Raw genomic sequence first — 15558 nt, 5'->3', positions numbered from 1 at the left:
AGCCTGGTGGGCTGCCGTCTATGGGGTCACACAGAGTCGGACATGACTGAAGCGACTTAGCAGCAGCAGCAGCAAAGCTGAGGCAAGCACTGCCCCACCCCAGCAATTCCATACCTGTGCCTGTGTCTTGGTGAAGCTCCCTTACTAGTATTGTTTATAATTGGAAAAATAGAAGTCACCTAAGTGTTCATTAGCAGGAAATGGGCAAATGGTAATGTGCTCATCAAATGGAATACTTGGCAGCAGTTAAACGGGAATCTGAGCTGTATGTATCAACATACGTGAATCTCACGAACACAATGTACCCCAAAAATTCATAAGAGTAGATTCTTTTGATGCTACTTACATAAGGTTTTTAAATGTGTAGTGTCTATTATTGGGAATCCTTTGTAGTAGTTAAATATGAATAAACACAAGGGAATAATAAACACATAATTTATATGACGGTTACATCTGAGATAGGAAGGAAGGAAATGTGATGAGATAGGAGGGAAGGAAATGTGATGAGAAAGGACATCAGGGGCTTCAACTGTATGGACAATTGTTTATTGCTAAAGCTAAGTGATATTCACAGTATTGCTTTTAAAGTCTCTTCATGTGAAATATTCCATAATAACTCTTACACTGACAAATATTACCACCAGGAACATGCTTACCACTTATAACATGAAGTGGAAAGAGCAATAAGCAGAATTGGGTATGCATTATACTCCCAACTTTGTAAGAACAGAACAAATCAAAAGAAAAATTTAGATTAAAAAAAGAAAAAGGGAAACAGATAATACACCAAAACCATTAAAGTTCAAGGGTGATTTTTATTGTGCTCTTTGTACATAATGACATAGTACTTTTTTATAGTTTCCAAAATTTTATAGTGAGTACACATTGCTTTTAGAATCAAAAACAAATATTGCCTTTTCTAAAATCTGCATCTGTTAACTCTAGACACTAGGATATTATACATTTTAGCCTGAAATGAGGAAGAAATTTCTTATTCAGCCTCTACTGCAGGAAGCCCTTGCTTAGGTCTTAGAGCAAATAAGTCACATCGAGCTTGGAGTCTAACAGACCCATGTCCCAGCTCAACCCCTTCCCAGCAGCTGCCTGAGTCTCGACTTTCTGTGAAGTGTTACAAGAATACCTTTCCTGCTTGCCTCACGTGACCTTGGTGGGGGAAAATGAAATGAGGTCCAGGCCATGGCTTTGGGACCCACAACAGACCCTCTGTGGCAGCTACAGTCGCTCCTGTGTGTCAGACCAGGTGCTAGGCACCACAAGGGAAGACCTGGTTCCTCCTCCCAGAGCATCCAGGGTGTCAGGGGACAGCCCAGGGTTGAGGGACAGGCACCAGAATAGAAACCTGTACCGCACAGAGGGTGGGACATGATTACCTCTTCTGGAGTTGACCAAGTTGTGGAATTGTTACTAAATAATGAGGAGGGATAACCTCTGCCCTTAAGCAACTCCAAGTATACTTCTAGACACTGAACAAGCCTATTTCAAACAACATACAGACAGCATGAGCAGGAGATGCGTAGGTTCAGTCCCGGTCCCCTCACTTCCTAGCTGAGTAAGCATGGCCAAGACAAGCATCTGACCATCTGAGCCCCTCTCTTCCTCTGTATCACAGGGAGAGACATGCATGCCTTACAAGTCTTACCCAGACCCAGACTGTACCACAGATTCTGTGTCAGCCCCTTCCCTGGGTCAGGCCATGTTCTGGTTGCTGGGGGTATGAAAGGGAACTAACCAAGCCAGGCTGCTGCCCCATCAGTCTTTAAAGGTGGGAGTCCAGGACAGTAGCTCAACACAGCGCCCATGCAGTGCAGCCCATAAATGCTTGTTCTCATCTTGATGTGACCGCTATTATTTTTCTTCACTGGAAGATAATTGCTTTACAATATTGTATTGGTTTCTGTCGTACAACATCGTGAAATCAGTCAGAACTGTATATATGCATATATAAGGGCTTCCCAGGTGGCACTAGTGACCAGAGTGTCGGCGGTGATGCTCTGGGATTCTAATAAGTGGTTTTCTCTTGTCTCTTTCAGCTCACAGCCCCTCACTTCCCCGTGGTGGTTAAGCTGGGACATGCCCACGCCGGAATGGGAAAGGTATGAGAAGCAGCCCTTCCTTCCACTTACGTTAATACTCACGTGGCTCCCCCGGACCACCTGCTCCCCTCTCTCTGTATCCCCCAACACCCCCACCTTAGCCTAGCCTCCCAGAACAGAGAGTTAGAGGAACTCCACATTCCCTCCCTCTCCCCATAACACACCTTCCTCTGCGCTCTCATGGATCACCTCTCCAGCTCAGTCCATACTTGCCAAACCCTCCCTGGCTCATCAGTTCCCGTGATTGTAGATTCAGAGAAATGTATGTACAGCACCTTGTAGATGGTTCTTATCATCTCCACAGCTGCGTGTAAGCACGTGTTTTACTCATCGCTTTATCACCTGCAGAGTTAGCACCTAGAAGGTGGTGAATGCATATGGCTCCATGGAGGAAGCCCCTGGAGTCAGTCAGTTTCCACAAAAGTCAAAAACATATCTTCCACAGTCACAGCTGACACTGTTACAGAACCAAACTTGGGTCCACTCGCCCACATGCTATAAAGCCAGTCTCCTTACACCAGGTTGTGGTCAAAGAGAGCACAGCATTTATTGTCAAGGAGGACTGGGGGCTCCTGCTGTAAAACCTTGAACTTCCTAAAGGGTTTCAGCTGAGCATTCTTAAAGGCCAGGTGAGGGAGGGGGTCTCAGGGTATGTGATCAGTTTGCACAATTCTCTGATTGGTTGATGGTGAAGTCATAGAGTGGTTAATATGATCAATCCTTAGGCACCAGTAGGTCTGGAGACTCATGATCATCAAGTAGTTTTAATTTCTTCCATTCAGTGATGGTTTTAGCATCTGCAAAAACAACTCAGGAAGTGTGCATCGGATACTGTTATCTAAATACTTCAGAGAGGAGCTACAGCAGAAGATGAGGGGGAGGGGTCTGTCCCAGGAAGGCCCAAGAGGGTCCTGCTCGGTTACAACATATTGTGACACTGTACTGGTCAGATTTTTGCAGTTGCAAGTATAGAAACACAGCTCACGTTAGAGTGCAAAAGACAATTCGTTGGTTCAAGCGTCAGAAAGTCTCGGATAGTTCCTGATAGATTCAGGCAGAGCTGGATCCAGGAGCTCAAATGATACCGGACCTACTGGCCCTGTTAATCTCTGCCTGGTGTTTTCTTCGCATGGTTGAGTTAGACAGCTGTGGATGGCCCGCTCTGGTCCCTAAGCTCACCATCCCAGAGGAAGAAAGACCCTGTCTCTTTCTGGTGCCTCTATAAATCTCATGGAGGGATATTGATCAGTGCCTGCGCTTCTAGAGATTTACTCCTAAATAAGGGGGATGGGGATGGGGAAGTTGGGGTGGAGGGGAACAACAGGCTACCTCTCAAGCTCCTGCTCAAACAGGACCGTGTGAGAACAGGTAGATTTCAGTGCCTGCGGTCCCCAGTGGAGGAACCTGAGGCCACATGCGAGGCCCAGCACAGCTGTGCGCCAGCAGGGGCCGGTAGAAACCTTGCTTTGTGTAGGCACAGTCCAACCATGAATAACCCTGCACCCTGCACCTCTGCTCTTCCTGTTCTTCCCATGCCGTATGCCTTCTGTGTAACCTCTTCCCACCTAAACTCCATCCCCTTCAAGCAGCAAAGGATGGAAAGGGTCGGACAGGTCAGGGCGTGACCTCAGCTCTGACTTTTATGTTAACTGGAGCAAGTTGCCATCTAACTTCTTTTGGCCTCCTCATCTGGCAAATGATGATACTTCTTACAAACATCTTTAAAATGAATCCTTATCAATTATGTCGCAGTAAAACTGGAAGAAAAAAGTAAAATTTTTTTAAAGTCCTCCCTCCCTACTTCCTCTCCCTAAAAAGTACATATTGTGAGGGCAGAGCTTTTTACCTGTTTGCTCCCTACTGTTCCCACTGCCCACAGTGGCCTAGGGTTGCTGGGTAGTTGACTGACTCCCTCTTCACCCTGAGTCTGTTCCCCACTGCCTGTTCTCCCTACCTCTCCTCCCTCCCCTGTCATCTGACTACAGCTCTCTGCCCTCCTAAGGCTGCCCTCCCCGTGGTCCTCAATGACCCTCTGCTGCTAATTCAGTGATCATATCTCTGTTCATATGTGAACTGACCTGTCTACATCATTTGAAGCTGCTGGCCCTCCTTTCTGTCCTGAGATCCATGCCCCTTTCCTGGATCTCTGGCTCTCTCTCTGACCATTCCTTCACCGTCTCCTTCAAGAGCTTTCCTTCCTGCTCCATCTTTAGCCTTGTCTGTTCCATCAGCACACACTGTCTGAGCTCTCGTCTGCGCTTTCCACTGCAGCTCCCGTCTACACGCCAGCAGCCCTCCAGTCACCCTTGCTGTGCAGCGTCTTGGGCTCTTCTATCCAGTTACGTCCTCTGCATCTCCACTGGTCTGCCCAGGAAACCTCAGACTCTCAAAATCCCAGACCACACCCATTTTCTTTTCAGAGAGCCCACTCTCCTTCCTTGTCTTCATCCTCCTCCTCTTCCTGGGACTGTCTTTACAACAGGAATCCCCAGTCCCTCCATTGTCTTCAAACAGAAATCTGGGAAACACCTCCCCTCTTACGTGTCCACATGGTCGTCATGTCCTGTCACTTGCCCTTTATTAATGTTTCTCAAAAATGTCCTTTTCTTCTTGCCCCCCTGCCACCATCTTGGACAGCTTTGGTAAAGCTAGAAGTTTCCCAAGAATTAAATTCCGTTTCTAAAGCTTAAAATAATCCCAGACAGGAAATAAAAAGAAGGAAATACTTAAAGAGACTGACGCAATGTCGGAGGAGGGGATGCCTCCCAGAGACGCAGGCCCCAGAGGAACTCCCAGAACATGGAAAGGAGGGCTCATCTCCAAGGATGAAAAGTGTCACTGGCTGGAATAAACTGAGGTTTGCAAAAAATGCTGAGATCAAGGGAAAGGGGCTTTTCTCCTTCTGTTTGGAATGAGAAAAGTATCAGAAACGGTCTGGACATGCCAACTGAGAAGATGATGTCATATTCATGGCTGAACAGGAGAAAAACAGGACGGTACCTTATACAGGACTTTCACCTTCTCTCCAGAAGAAAGATTGTCTGCCTGGAGAGAAGCAAGGAGAACATTTCCGGGAAGAAACTGGTGAAGAGGCTGTTGAATTAACTCAGTCTTCCTGGAAATTCACCCAGGATCCCATGATTGAAGTTCCTGACCCTCCTCAAGTCTGTTTTTCCCCTTTGTTTGTATTGATCGGTGCCTACTCCATGTTGACAATAAGAAGATGAATAGGACCCAGTCCTTGCTCTCAAAAAACTGAGACAATTGCTTAGATAAATAAGTATAACACATGCTGGGGATCTGATGGAAGGCTGTGCAGGGTGTGTAGAGATGATTGAAGGAAGGAGCTTAATTCCACTTGCAGGGTGGAAGGATGAAAAGAGGTTCCACATCAAGGAAACCACAGGGTTTCGTGTGCCTGGAGATCTAAGGAATTCTAACAAACAAGAGAGACTCCAAGTCAAGAGATGGACTCTCTTATACTAAAACAAAGAATAGTGGATGCCACAGGGCAGAGAGATCAAAATAGAGTGAAGTGCTGTGCAGCTTGGGGAGCACTTAGACAGTTAGGAGGTAATCAGGAGGCACAACAGGAGTTCTCAAGAAACCAGAACGGCCAGATCAATGGTTCTTAAGGTGGGGGGGGAGGGTAGTCTTCCCCCAGGGAGCATTTGGTTACATCTGGAGGCAGTTTGGGTTGTCACAACTGGGGGTGGGGGGATGTTAGTGACACCTGGCATCTACCCTGCAGAAACCAAGGATGCTGCTGAACACCCTGAAATGCCTAAGACTGCCCTCCGACACACAACAGAGAATTATCCAGTCCAAGATGTCAATAGCATCAAAGTTGAAAACCCAGGACAAAACTAATATTGTTTCCTTTGTTGAAAGTTTTACCAGATTAGAAATCAAAGGAAGTAATGGTTATTATGGGCTTCCCTGGTGGCTCAGACGGTAAAGAATCCACCTGTAATGCGGGAGACCTGCGTTCAACCCTTGGGTTGGGAAGATCCCTGGAGGAGAGCATGGCAACCCACTCCAGTATTCTTGCCTGGAGAAGCCCCGTGGACAGAGGAGCCTGGCAGGCAGCAGTCCATAGGGTCACAAAGAGTTGGACAGGACTGAGGAACTAAGCACAGCACAGTGGTTACTACAGAGTTCACCAGTCTGTTCCAAAGGATTGTAATTCATCAGGATGCTAAAGGCTATTTTGTCAAATATGAAAATTCCATGTTAAAGTAAATTTCTAGTGCAAAACTTCTCAGACTCATTAAGTTTGCTCATATACCTCCTGAGGGTAGAAGAACATAAAAACTTGTGCAGAATTTTCCAGATTTATAGGACCAATGAAACGTTTGACCAGTTTTTGAGATGCGTGTCCTTTCATTAACTTGTAAAAACTCTTTGCACATTATGACCATTCACCCTGTGTCATACTTTGCAATGATTTTTCTCCATTTGACAGCTACATGTCCATTTTATTATTCAGCTTTTAATCATTGTAAAGGGTTTTTTTTTAATTGTAGTCATGTGTTTCCATCTTTGGGAGTTTGTTATAGTAACTAAAGGTGGTGATTTGATCTACTTGTTAGTTATGAGATCTTAGGTTAAGTTACCACCCTAGTATTATCTCATGTAAAAAGAGGATAATAATAGTATCAACCTAATAAGTTGGTTGTGAGGATTAAGAGACACTATGTATGTCAAACATAGCTCAGTGCTTGGAATGCAGTAGACACTCGATAAGTATTAGCTGTCATTATTACTAAGAATATTTGGGCCTGCTTTCAGAACCCCAAATCCAGCTGAAATCAATAAGGGAGTTATGACTAAACAGCATCCTCTGTCAGAAACCATTTCATTTGGCTACAGGTTCAACATGAATCAAATTGTTAAGGAGTTGCCAAAAGCTCTAATCCATAAACACCTAATAAATAGGTGAAAATGGGCTCAACTTTGTTCACCACTAGGGAAATGCAAATGAAAACCACAATGAGATGCCACTATAAAACCACTAGACTAGCTCAAGTTAAAAAGATTAGTAATTTTAAGTGTTGGCAAGAGCTTGGAACATTTGGAACATACCCACAGAGCTAGTGAAATTGTCAGTTTGTTTGATTTTATTTTTCATTAGAGGTTAATTACTTTACAATATTGTGATGGTTTCTGCCATACATAAACATGAGTCAGCCACAGGTATATGTGTGTCCTCTCCCTCTTGGACTGCCCTCCCACGCCCCTCCTCATCCCACCCCTCTAGGCTGTCACAGAGCACCGGCTTTGGATTCCCTGCATCATACAACAAATTCCCACCAACTGTCTATTGAAAGTGTCAACTGATATAACTACTTTGGAATATGTGTTGCTATTATCTGCTGATCTGAAATTACAAAGAGTTGCTTTTTTTAGGTAAAGTGAAGTTGCTCAGTCGTGTCTGACTCTTTGCTACCCTGTGGACTGTAGCCCACCAGGCTCCTCTGTCCATGGGATTTTCCAGGCAAGAATACTGGAGTGGGTTGCTATTGCCTTCTCCAGGGGATCTTCCCAACCCAGGGATCGATCCCAGGTCTGCCACATTGCAGGCAGATGCTTTAACCTCTGAGCCAACAGGGAAGCCCATTTTTTAACTATACCCAACCTGAATGCATGTGTGTGAGTACTCCAGTGTTTATAGACGCTTGTTCATAGTTACCAAAATCTGGACACAGTCCATGTGTCCATTAAGAATAAAATATTAGTAGACAAATAAATTGCAGTAAATTCAGGCAAATGGGAATTTTCCAGAAATGAAAATGAATAAATTACAACTAAATATACAACAACATGCCTGAATCTCACAAACACACCAATGAATGAATTGTCAGATTTAAAAGGATGCCAATGTATACGATTCCATGTATATAAAATTCAAAGCCAGGGAAACTAATCTATAGTGCTATGTGGCATACATATAAGATTATAAAACTTACAAAAGCAAGAAGATTACTACCTTAAAGAATGAAGTGAAGTAAAGTGAAAGTCACTCAGTCATGTCCAACTCTTGCGACCCCATGTAGCCTGCCAGGTTCCTCTGTCCATGGGGATTCTCCAGGCAAAAATACCGGAGTGAATTGCCATTTCCTTCTCCAGGGGATCTTCCCAACCCAGGAATCGAACCCGAGTTTCCTGCATTGCAGGCAGATTCTTCATCCACTGAGATATGAGGGAAGCCCATTAAATAATAGAAGTTGCCTTTGTGGAGGAGGGAGGCGTGGTCATGGCGTACAGCAGGAGTGGTTCAAGCCTAGTTCTTGACGTGGGCGGTGTGGATGTTTGCTCTGTGATTGGTAGCTCACTGAACTGTCACTTTCTACCAGGCAAGTCTTTCTGTGTGTGTTATATTTCAAGATAAAATAAGGTGTTTTTTTACCTTTATTAGGGCATATTAATGAAGATCTGATTTCCAAAGTAAAGTGAGAATCCTGCACTGCACTGGTCCCTGCATGGCTAGAACATTGTCTTACGTTCTGGACTGTAAACAGGCTCTGGATGTTTGAATCATTGATAAATGAATGTGTTCAGGAGAAAATGAGCTGAGTAGTGGAGGGCAGAGCCTTCCAGCCTGGGAGGGCTAGAGACAGTGTGGCTGGCATCCTCAGAAACATGGAGAATTGTCCTGGGAAGGTCGGCTGGATATTTCTATGTATTAGTAACAGGTAGGAGCCAAAAATGGGACCAAAGTCCGGGAGAAAGGCATGTCAGTTGTGTTGAAAGAGCAACTTTCTAACAATCAGAGGTGAACAGTAATGGAATGAACAGCTGCTTTGTGTAGAAAGTTCTCATCAATGCAGAACTGGAGCAAAAATAAATATGTACTAGAGAGTTTCAAGAGAGTTTAAGCATTATTTGAGATTTTCTGCCTGAGATGTTTGAACTTGGTGAAACTGAGACACTTCTGTTTATGTTTTTATGTGGATATGTGAACTTTTTTGCAACGGAAAGGGTCCATAGCTTCTTTCACCTTTTCACAGGGGCCATGATCCTTCCAAAGTTTAACACACCCTGAAGATGACTGCTACAGTATCTTCCAATGATGAGAATCTGTGGTTTTGATCAATACTATGAGCAGCCTATTGAATGGGATGGTGTATCTGTTATCATCATAGAACTTGAGTTCGTGGCCAACTGCCTATGGGGTAGCATTTGTAGAAAGCAGGGATTCTGATTTTAATCTGGATTTACCATTTACCAGTTGTGTGTTGTTCACTAAGCTGCATAATCTCTCTGTGCCTAGATTTCCCCATGTCTAATATGGGGACAATAATTTCCCTCCCGCAGTTGTAATGATGATAGAATCAATCAGCCCAGGCTTGGGAAGATGCTGGGTCAACACTCAGGGAATGGGAGCTTTAAAAACCCACTGCTAATATAAACTGTTCATCTGATGACTTAACTGCTTATCTCAACTAAGATGAGATAAGCAGTTGCTCATAATAGACCAAAAGGGGAGAAAAATTAAATTCTGGGCGAATTCTTAAAGTAAGCAAAATGGGCTTCTGGCATCCCCAAGAGAGGGCAGGATAACAAACAAACCCCAGCCTGGGAGACGCCTTCTCCTTATTTTGTAAATTCAGACTTTCAGGGCTTGAGTCCCAGCACCTCACTTAGAAGATAAGAACCTGGGGCCCCAGAGAGGAAAAGGGTCTTGCCCAAGGCCACCCAGTGAGGAAGCACCCCACCCCTAGGATCAGAACAGGAAGGGAAAGAAAGTCTTCTGAGATGATTCCACCCCATTACATACTTGAGAGATTAAGAATAGTAGTAATAATAATAGCCAGAGTGATAGTAAAAGCTAATTCTCTACAGAGTTTACTCTGTGCAGGCATTGTTCTAAGTGCTTTATAAATTAGTCATTACTATCTATAAATTACTATCCTCATAACCACCCTATGAGGAAGATATTAATCCTTTCGGTATCCCCACTTGACAGATGGGGAAACTGAGACCCCAGGAGTAGGAGGCAGAGTTGGGGTTCAACCCCAGGCAGTCTGGTTCTGGCTTCTAAGTTCTGATAGATAAAGGGCGTTGCCATGATCACAGTTTAGTAAGCCCAGACATGGGTATCCTAACACTCCCCCTTGCCCAGGGTTTGTTGTTCTACTAAGAGTAGCCTGGAGTGATGAGGTGCAGGGTTGAGCTGACCTGTGTATTCTGAGGGGTCAAAGTGACAGCTCCCAATGCACTGTCTCCAGCAGCATCTTGCACACCCTGGCGTCTTGCACACCCTGGCATCTTGCACACCCCGGCGTCTTGCACACCCCTGCGTCTTACACACCCCGGCGTCTTGCACACCCTCACATCTTGCACATCCTGGCTCGACCAGGACCGCTGCTGTCCTCAGCTCCCAGCGACCTGGACTCCATCTCTTCTTTCGCGCTGACTCTCCCAGTGAGATTTCCCAGCACTGTCTGCTTCTTTAAGTGGGAGTAGATAGTCAGCTGACACAGTCATGGAGAGAAAGGACTAGAAAACGAGCAAATGAGCAAACGGAACCCAGGGGAACACTTAAGACATAGAGTGCTCCCCCAGCACCTGGGTGACGACCTGGGAGGAAAGTCGCTCTGTGTTTCATGCTCAGCAGAAACCAAGTCAGGTGAGAACAGGAGAGGCTTCACCCTGCAAGGTGTTCAGGGAAGGAGTGTTCAAGGCCCTGCCAGGCTGTGAGGGGAAGAAGGGAGAGGGACCCATGCTCTGTACCCCCGCTCACCCTCCCTCTCAACTCCACCGTCCACCAAATCCCCCTCCCCCTGGATGACCACTGCCTCCTTTACTCTCTGCTTCTCTCCAATAACATGGGCCCTGAAGGCAGTTCCATCCATTCTTTACCCCTTAGTGAAAATTGTAAACACCGTACTCTGCTTCTCAGAGCCTCTGGCACGAGGTTACTCTCTCTCTAAGCACGATATACACCGCAGGTCCTCATTATTCACAGATACTGCATTTATGAGTTTACCTACTCACTAAAAATGTATTCATCACCCTGAAATCAATTCTCACAGCTTTTTCAGTGGCCATTCACAGACACGTGCAGAGCGGTGAATAATTTGCATGTTCCTTCCCAATTGAGGTCAGCTCTGCCTTCTTGTTTCAGCCTGTAATCAAGTATCCTCTTCTTGAGGTGTTTAATGCCACACTTTTGCATTTTTGTACCTTTTTTTTTGATGATTTCATTGTTAAAATGGCTCCCCAGCATAGGGCTGGGATGCTGTGTTCCTAATCCCAAGCAGGCTGTGATGTTTCTTATAGAAAAAAAAAAAAAAGCCTGTGTTAGATACGCTTTGTTCAGGTATGAGTCTTGGTGCTTGTGGTTGCCGTTGGCCATGAATTCAATGTTAATGAATCAACTATGTATATTAAATAATTTGTCTTTAAAAGGAAGCACACGTAACAAGGTTATATATTGATGAGTTGATGAAAATGTAGCCATAAGCTTGCAGGAACTGAATCCTGTTTTCCTCTAGGAGCAGTAGTTCAGGATTCACTAATTCAGTGCTTGTTGCAATGTTACAGAATGTAACTACTGTGAATAATGAGAACGGTCTCGTGTGTGTGTGTGTGTGTGTGTGTGTGTGTGTGTGTACATATGTGTATATACCACACACACAAACACATATTCTGTAAAGAGTTCCAAGGGTCTCTTTCTTCCTTTGGATGCCAAAATGCCACCATTCTAAGGACAAACAGAAGCAACTAAAACAGTCATTTCAGTCTGACACTTGCCATGTTGAAGGTGACATCACCTGGATCATCAACTTGTTTTCCTTACAAGGGTTTAAGGCTGAGATGTCTACTGCTGAAACTCACTCCTCTAATCCTCACATCTTTCCACCATCCTTGGTTGGCCTGGGCTCAGGAAACCTGGGTCCTCCTGCCAGCCTCATACTCCCTGGGGCCCACAGCATCCACTTGGGCAAGTCATTTAAACACATGAGTGCAGGGTGTCAAATATATCAAATAAACATGATGTTCCTCACCAAGCACTTGGAAAAGCTAGTGAATCGAAGTGTGTTAAAAAGCATGAAGCGGCTCATGACTGAGAGATGGGGAGGTAAGCAAAGGAGGATGTGGACTTTTGACTTAGACCTCACTGGACTCTGATCTGGACTCTGCCATCTGCTAGCATTGTGACCTGGAGCAAATCCCTTGCCTTCTCTGGGGTAATTCAGAGCAGATGAGATGGGATGAGCAAAGGCACACCAGCTGATGCAGAAGCATCAGTGCCTTCAGCATCTCCTCTAACCCTCAGAGACACTCTGCCAGCTATTCCTGATTGCAGCTTTGCAGAGGTTCCAAGAGCTGTTTTGCTTAAACTCACAGGTAAGTGACAGAAGCAGAATTCGAACTAAGGTTGTCAGGTCCCTCAGCCCGCTTCTTCCTGCTGCCTGGGACCCGACAGGAACGCCCTGGTGGAATCATCGCTTCCTGTTTTAAGGCCACCAGCCAACTTAATAAGAGAGTTGATTTATAAAGAATTTCACAGGGTTCCACCCAAGAAACATGTGAGTACCTTGGAGGCCAGCACTGACCTTTGCCTATGAACCACTCTTGTCTGCTGAACTGACTTCATCCCAGGCCTGAAGCCAAGAATAAGCACATTCATGCAAGAGAATGAGAAGAAGAGAAAGAAGACTCTCAGCCCCTGGCATGGTGCTTTACAATCAAGGTACACCCCAGCCACCTAAAAGGCCCCATTTTGTCAAGAGGGACAGAGACACAGAAACAGTCTCCTCTGGAAAGATACGCTACCTGCTCAGTGTGCACTGACTGCACCACTCCTCCATGGAAAACAGAATATTTCTGAGCTGACAAACACTGAAAAACAGTAGGATTTCCTCTTTCTTTTTTCTGCTTTCCTGGCAGTGTCTGTTGACCCATCTTGGCTTTGTATTCAAGAAAGGTCAGAGAAGTCATGCCTTAAGAGGCTCCCAGAAGGAGGATGGGGCGCACGCTGCCTGTTAGAGTGAGACACTGTAATTTCCCACAATCTGATGAGCAGCTCCGTACTTCTACCCCAGCTTGACAGTCAATTTGCAAAGTATTTCCACACTGGGAGCCTGCTTAGGCTCAAGCCATCTTTTGATGAGAGTATTGTTATCATGACACCCATTTAACAGATGAGACCAGCAGAAATCAAGGAGGGAAAATGATTGGGTGTATGGTCACACAGTGCATTCTGTGAAGGCTGTTCATTCTTTCCTCTGGTCCCGGAACCCATGCCACAGGAGGGAAGCCTCCAGAGAGCTCGCCAGCCCATCCAGAACACAGCCTGTGTGTCCACTGAGGTCTTCCTCAGCCAAAATGTGCAGGCGCAGCCCATTGTTGCTATTAGTGGGCTAGAGAAGTGATGGCCTGAAACAAGCAGGTGCCCCCATGCTCACTGCGGCCGTGGCCCAGGGTAGCCTCCCACCACGCTTCCTGCAACTGAGAACAGCCACTCCTCTGGCTTTTTGGAAGTGAGTCCACTTAGAGGCAGCTGGCACTGTGGCTGACAGAGGGAAGTGGCAAGGTTGTTTGTGGGAGAAGGATGTAAACAGTGGGCTCACTATGTTTTGGGGTATGTGTGTTGGGGTTGCGGGGGGGCTGGGTGAGCAGAAGATGTCTTATGCACAGTTATCAGTACCTCTACTAAAGCCTCTGAACAAATGAACTGTTGGCAGAGTCTGTACTCTTACCTCGACTCCTCACCCCCAGCCCCAAGGATCCTTCATACACCAACACTCCATCCTCCAGTAGTGAGATCAGAAGACCCAAGGAGGGGCCACATGGGACAGCAGATGCTGTCATGACACATTATGACACTCTTGGAAAATGGTTGAAACGAGGATTGAGTGGATCAGTGGAGAAGGCTCCCTGCAGTTGACAAGAAGAGCCTGAGGCTCCCAGCCACCCTGAGGGATCAGAGAGCAGCAGCAGGAGCACCTTATTAGGATGCCCTGGCTGATGAGTGAGGTGAGTGTAGCCCCTGAGTCAGACAGGCCTGAGATCCTTGACGTGGATCCTTGACAGGCCTTGCTCTTCGACATGGGGACTTTGTAGAAAGATGAGTTAGAAGGATTTAGTTAGAGTTAGAAAAGGCAGAGGAACCAGAGATCAAATTGCCAACATATGCTGGATCATAGAAAAAGCAAGGGAATTCCCAAAAAGTCATCTACTTCTGCTTCATTGAGTATGCTAAAGCCTTTGACTATGTGGATCACAACAAACTGTGGAATATTCTTAATAAGGTGGGAACACCAGACCACATTACCTGCCTCCTGAGAAACCTGTATGCAGGACAAGAAGCAACAGTTAGAACTGGAACCCTGAATATTCATCGGAAGAACTGATGCTGAAGCTGAAACTCCAATACTTTGGCCACCTGTTGTGAAGAGCTGACTCATTGGGAATGACCCTGATGCTCGGAAAGATTGAGGGCAGGAGGAGAAGGGGATGAAAGAGGATGAGAAGGTTGGATGGCATCACCACCTCGATGGACATCAGTTTGAGAAAGCTCCAGGAGTTAGTGCCGGATGGGGAAGCCTGGCATGCTGCAGTCCATGGGGTTGCAAAGAGTCAGACACGACTGAGTGACTGAACGGCAACAACAACAATAATGGGTGAAGAGTTACTCTGCAGATTGACTGACATAAAGTACTTTAAAAATTTGTGGATCATTAAAGAGATGCAGTGAAAGTAGTGACAGCTTTTCTCTTCTTGGGCTCCAAAATCACTGCAGATGGTTACTGCAGCCATGAAATTGGAACATGTTTGCTTTTTGGAAGGAAAGCTATGACAAACCTAGACAGCATATTGAAAAGCAAAGACATCACTTTGCTGACAAAGGTCCATATAGTCAAAGCCATGGTCTTTCCAATAGTCATGTATGGATGTGAGAGTTGGACCATAAAGAAGGCTGAGCACCAAAGAATTGATGCTTTTGAACTGTGGTGCTGGAGAAGGCTCTTAAAAGTCCCTTGGCCTGCAAGGAGATTGAAGCAGTCAATCCTAAAGGAAATCAGTCCTGAATATTCATTGGAAGAACTGATGCTGAAGTTGAAGCTCCAATGTTTGGCCACGTGATGTGAAGAACCAACTCACTGGAAAAGACCCTGATGCTGGGAAAGATTGAAGGCAAAAGGAGAAGAGGGCAGCAGAGGATGAGATGGTTGGATAGCATCACTGACTCAATAGACACGAGATTGAGCAAACTCCAGGAGATAGTGAAGGACAGAGAAGCCTGGGTTGCTGCAGTCGATGGGGTCAGAAAATGTCAGACATGACTTAGTGACTGAACAAAGAGATTTTGATTCAGTTGCTCTGGGCCTAAGTGCTCCCTGTATTTTTAAGTCTTTACAGATCACTGGGGAATCTCCTTAAGATGCAGATTCTGATTCACTAGGCCTGAGTGAGGCTTGCCTGGGAATCT

General features: G+C 45.6%; 1 protein-coding gene across 1 annotated transcript in view; it reads left to right on the top strand.

Annotated features, from left to right (window-relative positions):
* The window catches only part of SYN3 (synapsin III), a 492973-nt gene that overhangs the window by 421901 nt on the left and 55514 nt on the right, over window positions 1-15558 (top strand). Inside the window, exon 7 of the mRNA XM_061417235.1 lies at window positions 2052-2114. Within this exon, the coding sequence (XP_061273219.1) occupies window positions 2052-2114 (63 nt within the window). The remainder of the gene's footprint in view (window positions 1-2051; window positions 2115-15558) is intronic.

Source organism: Bos javanicus, chromosome 5 (genome assembly GCF_032452875.1).
Source record: "Bos javanicus breed banteng chromosome 5, ARS-OSU_banteng_1.0, whole genome shotgun sequence".
Lineage (NCBI taxonomy): Eukaryota > Metazoa > Chordata > Mammalia > Artiodactyla > Bovidae > Bos > Bos javanicus.
Note: the sequence above shows the minus strand (reverse complement) of the source record. Positions and strands in the feature narration are given on the sequence as shown.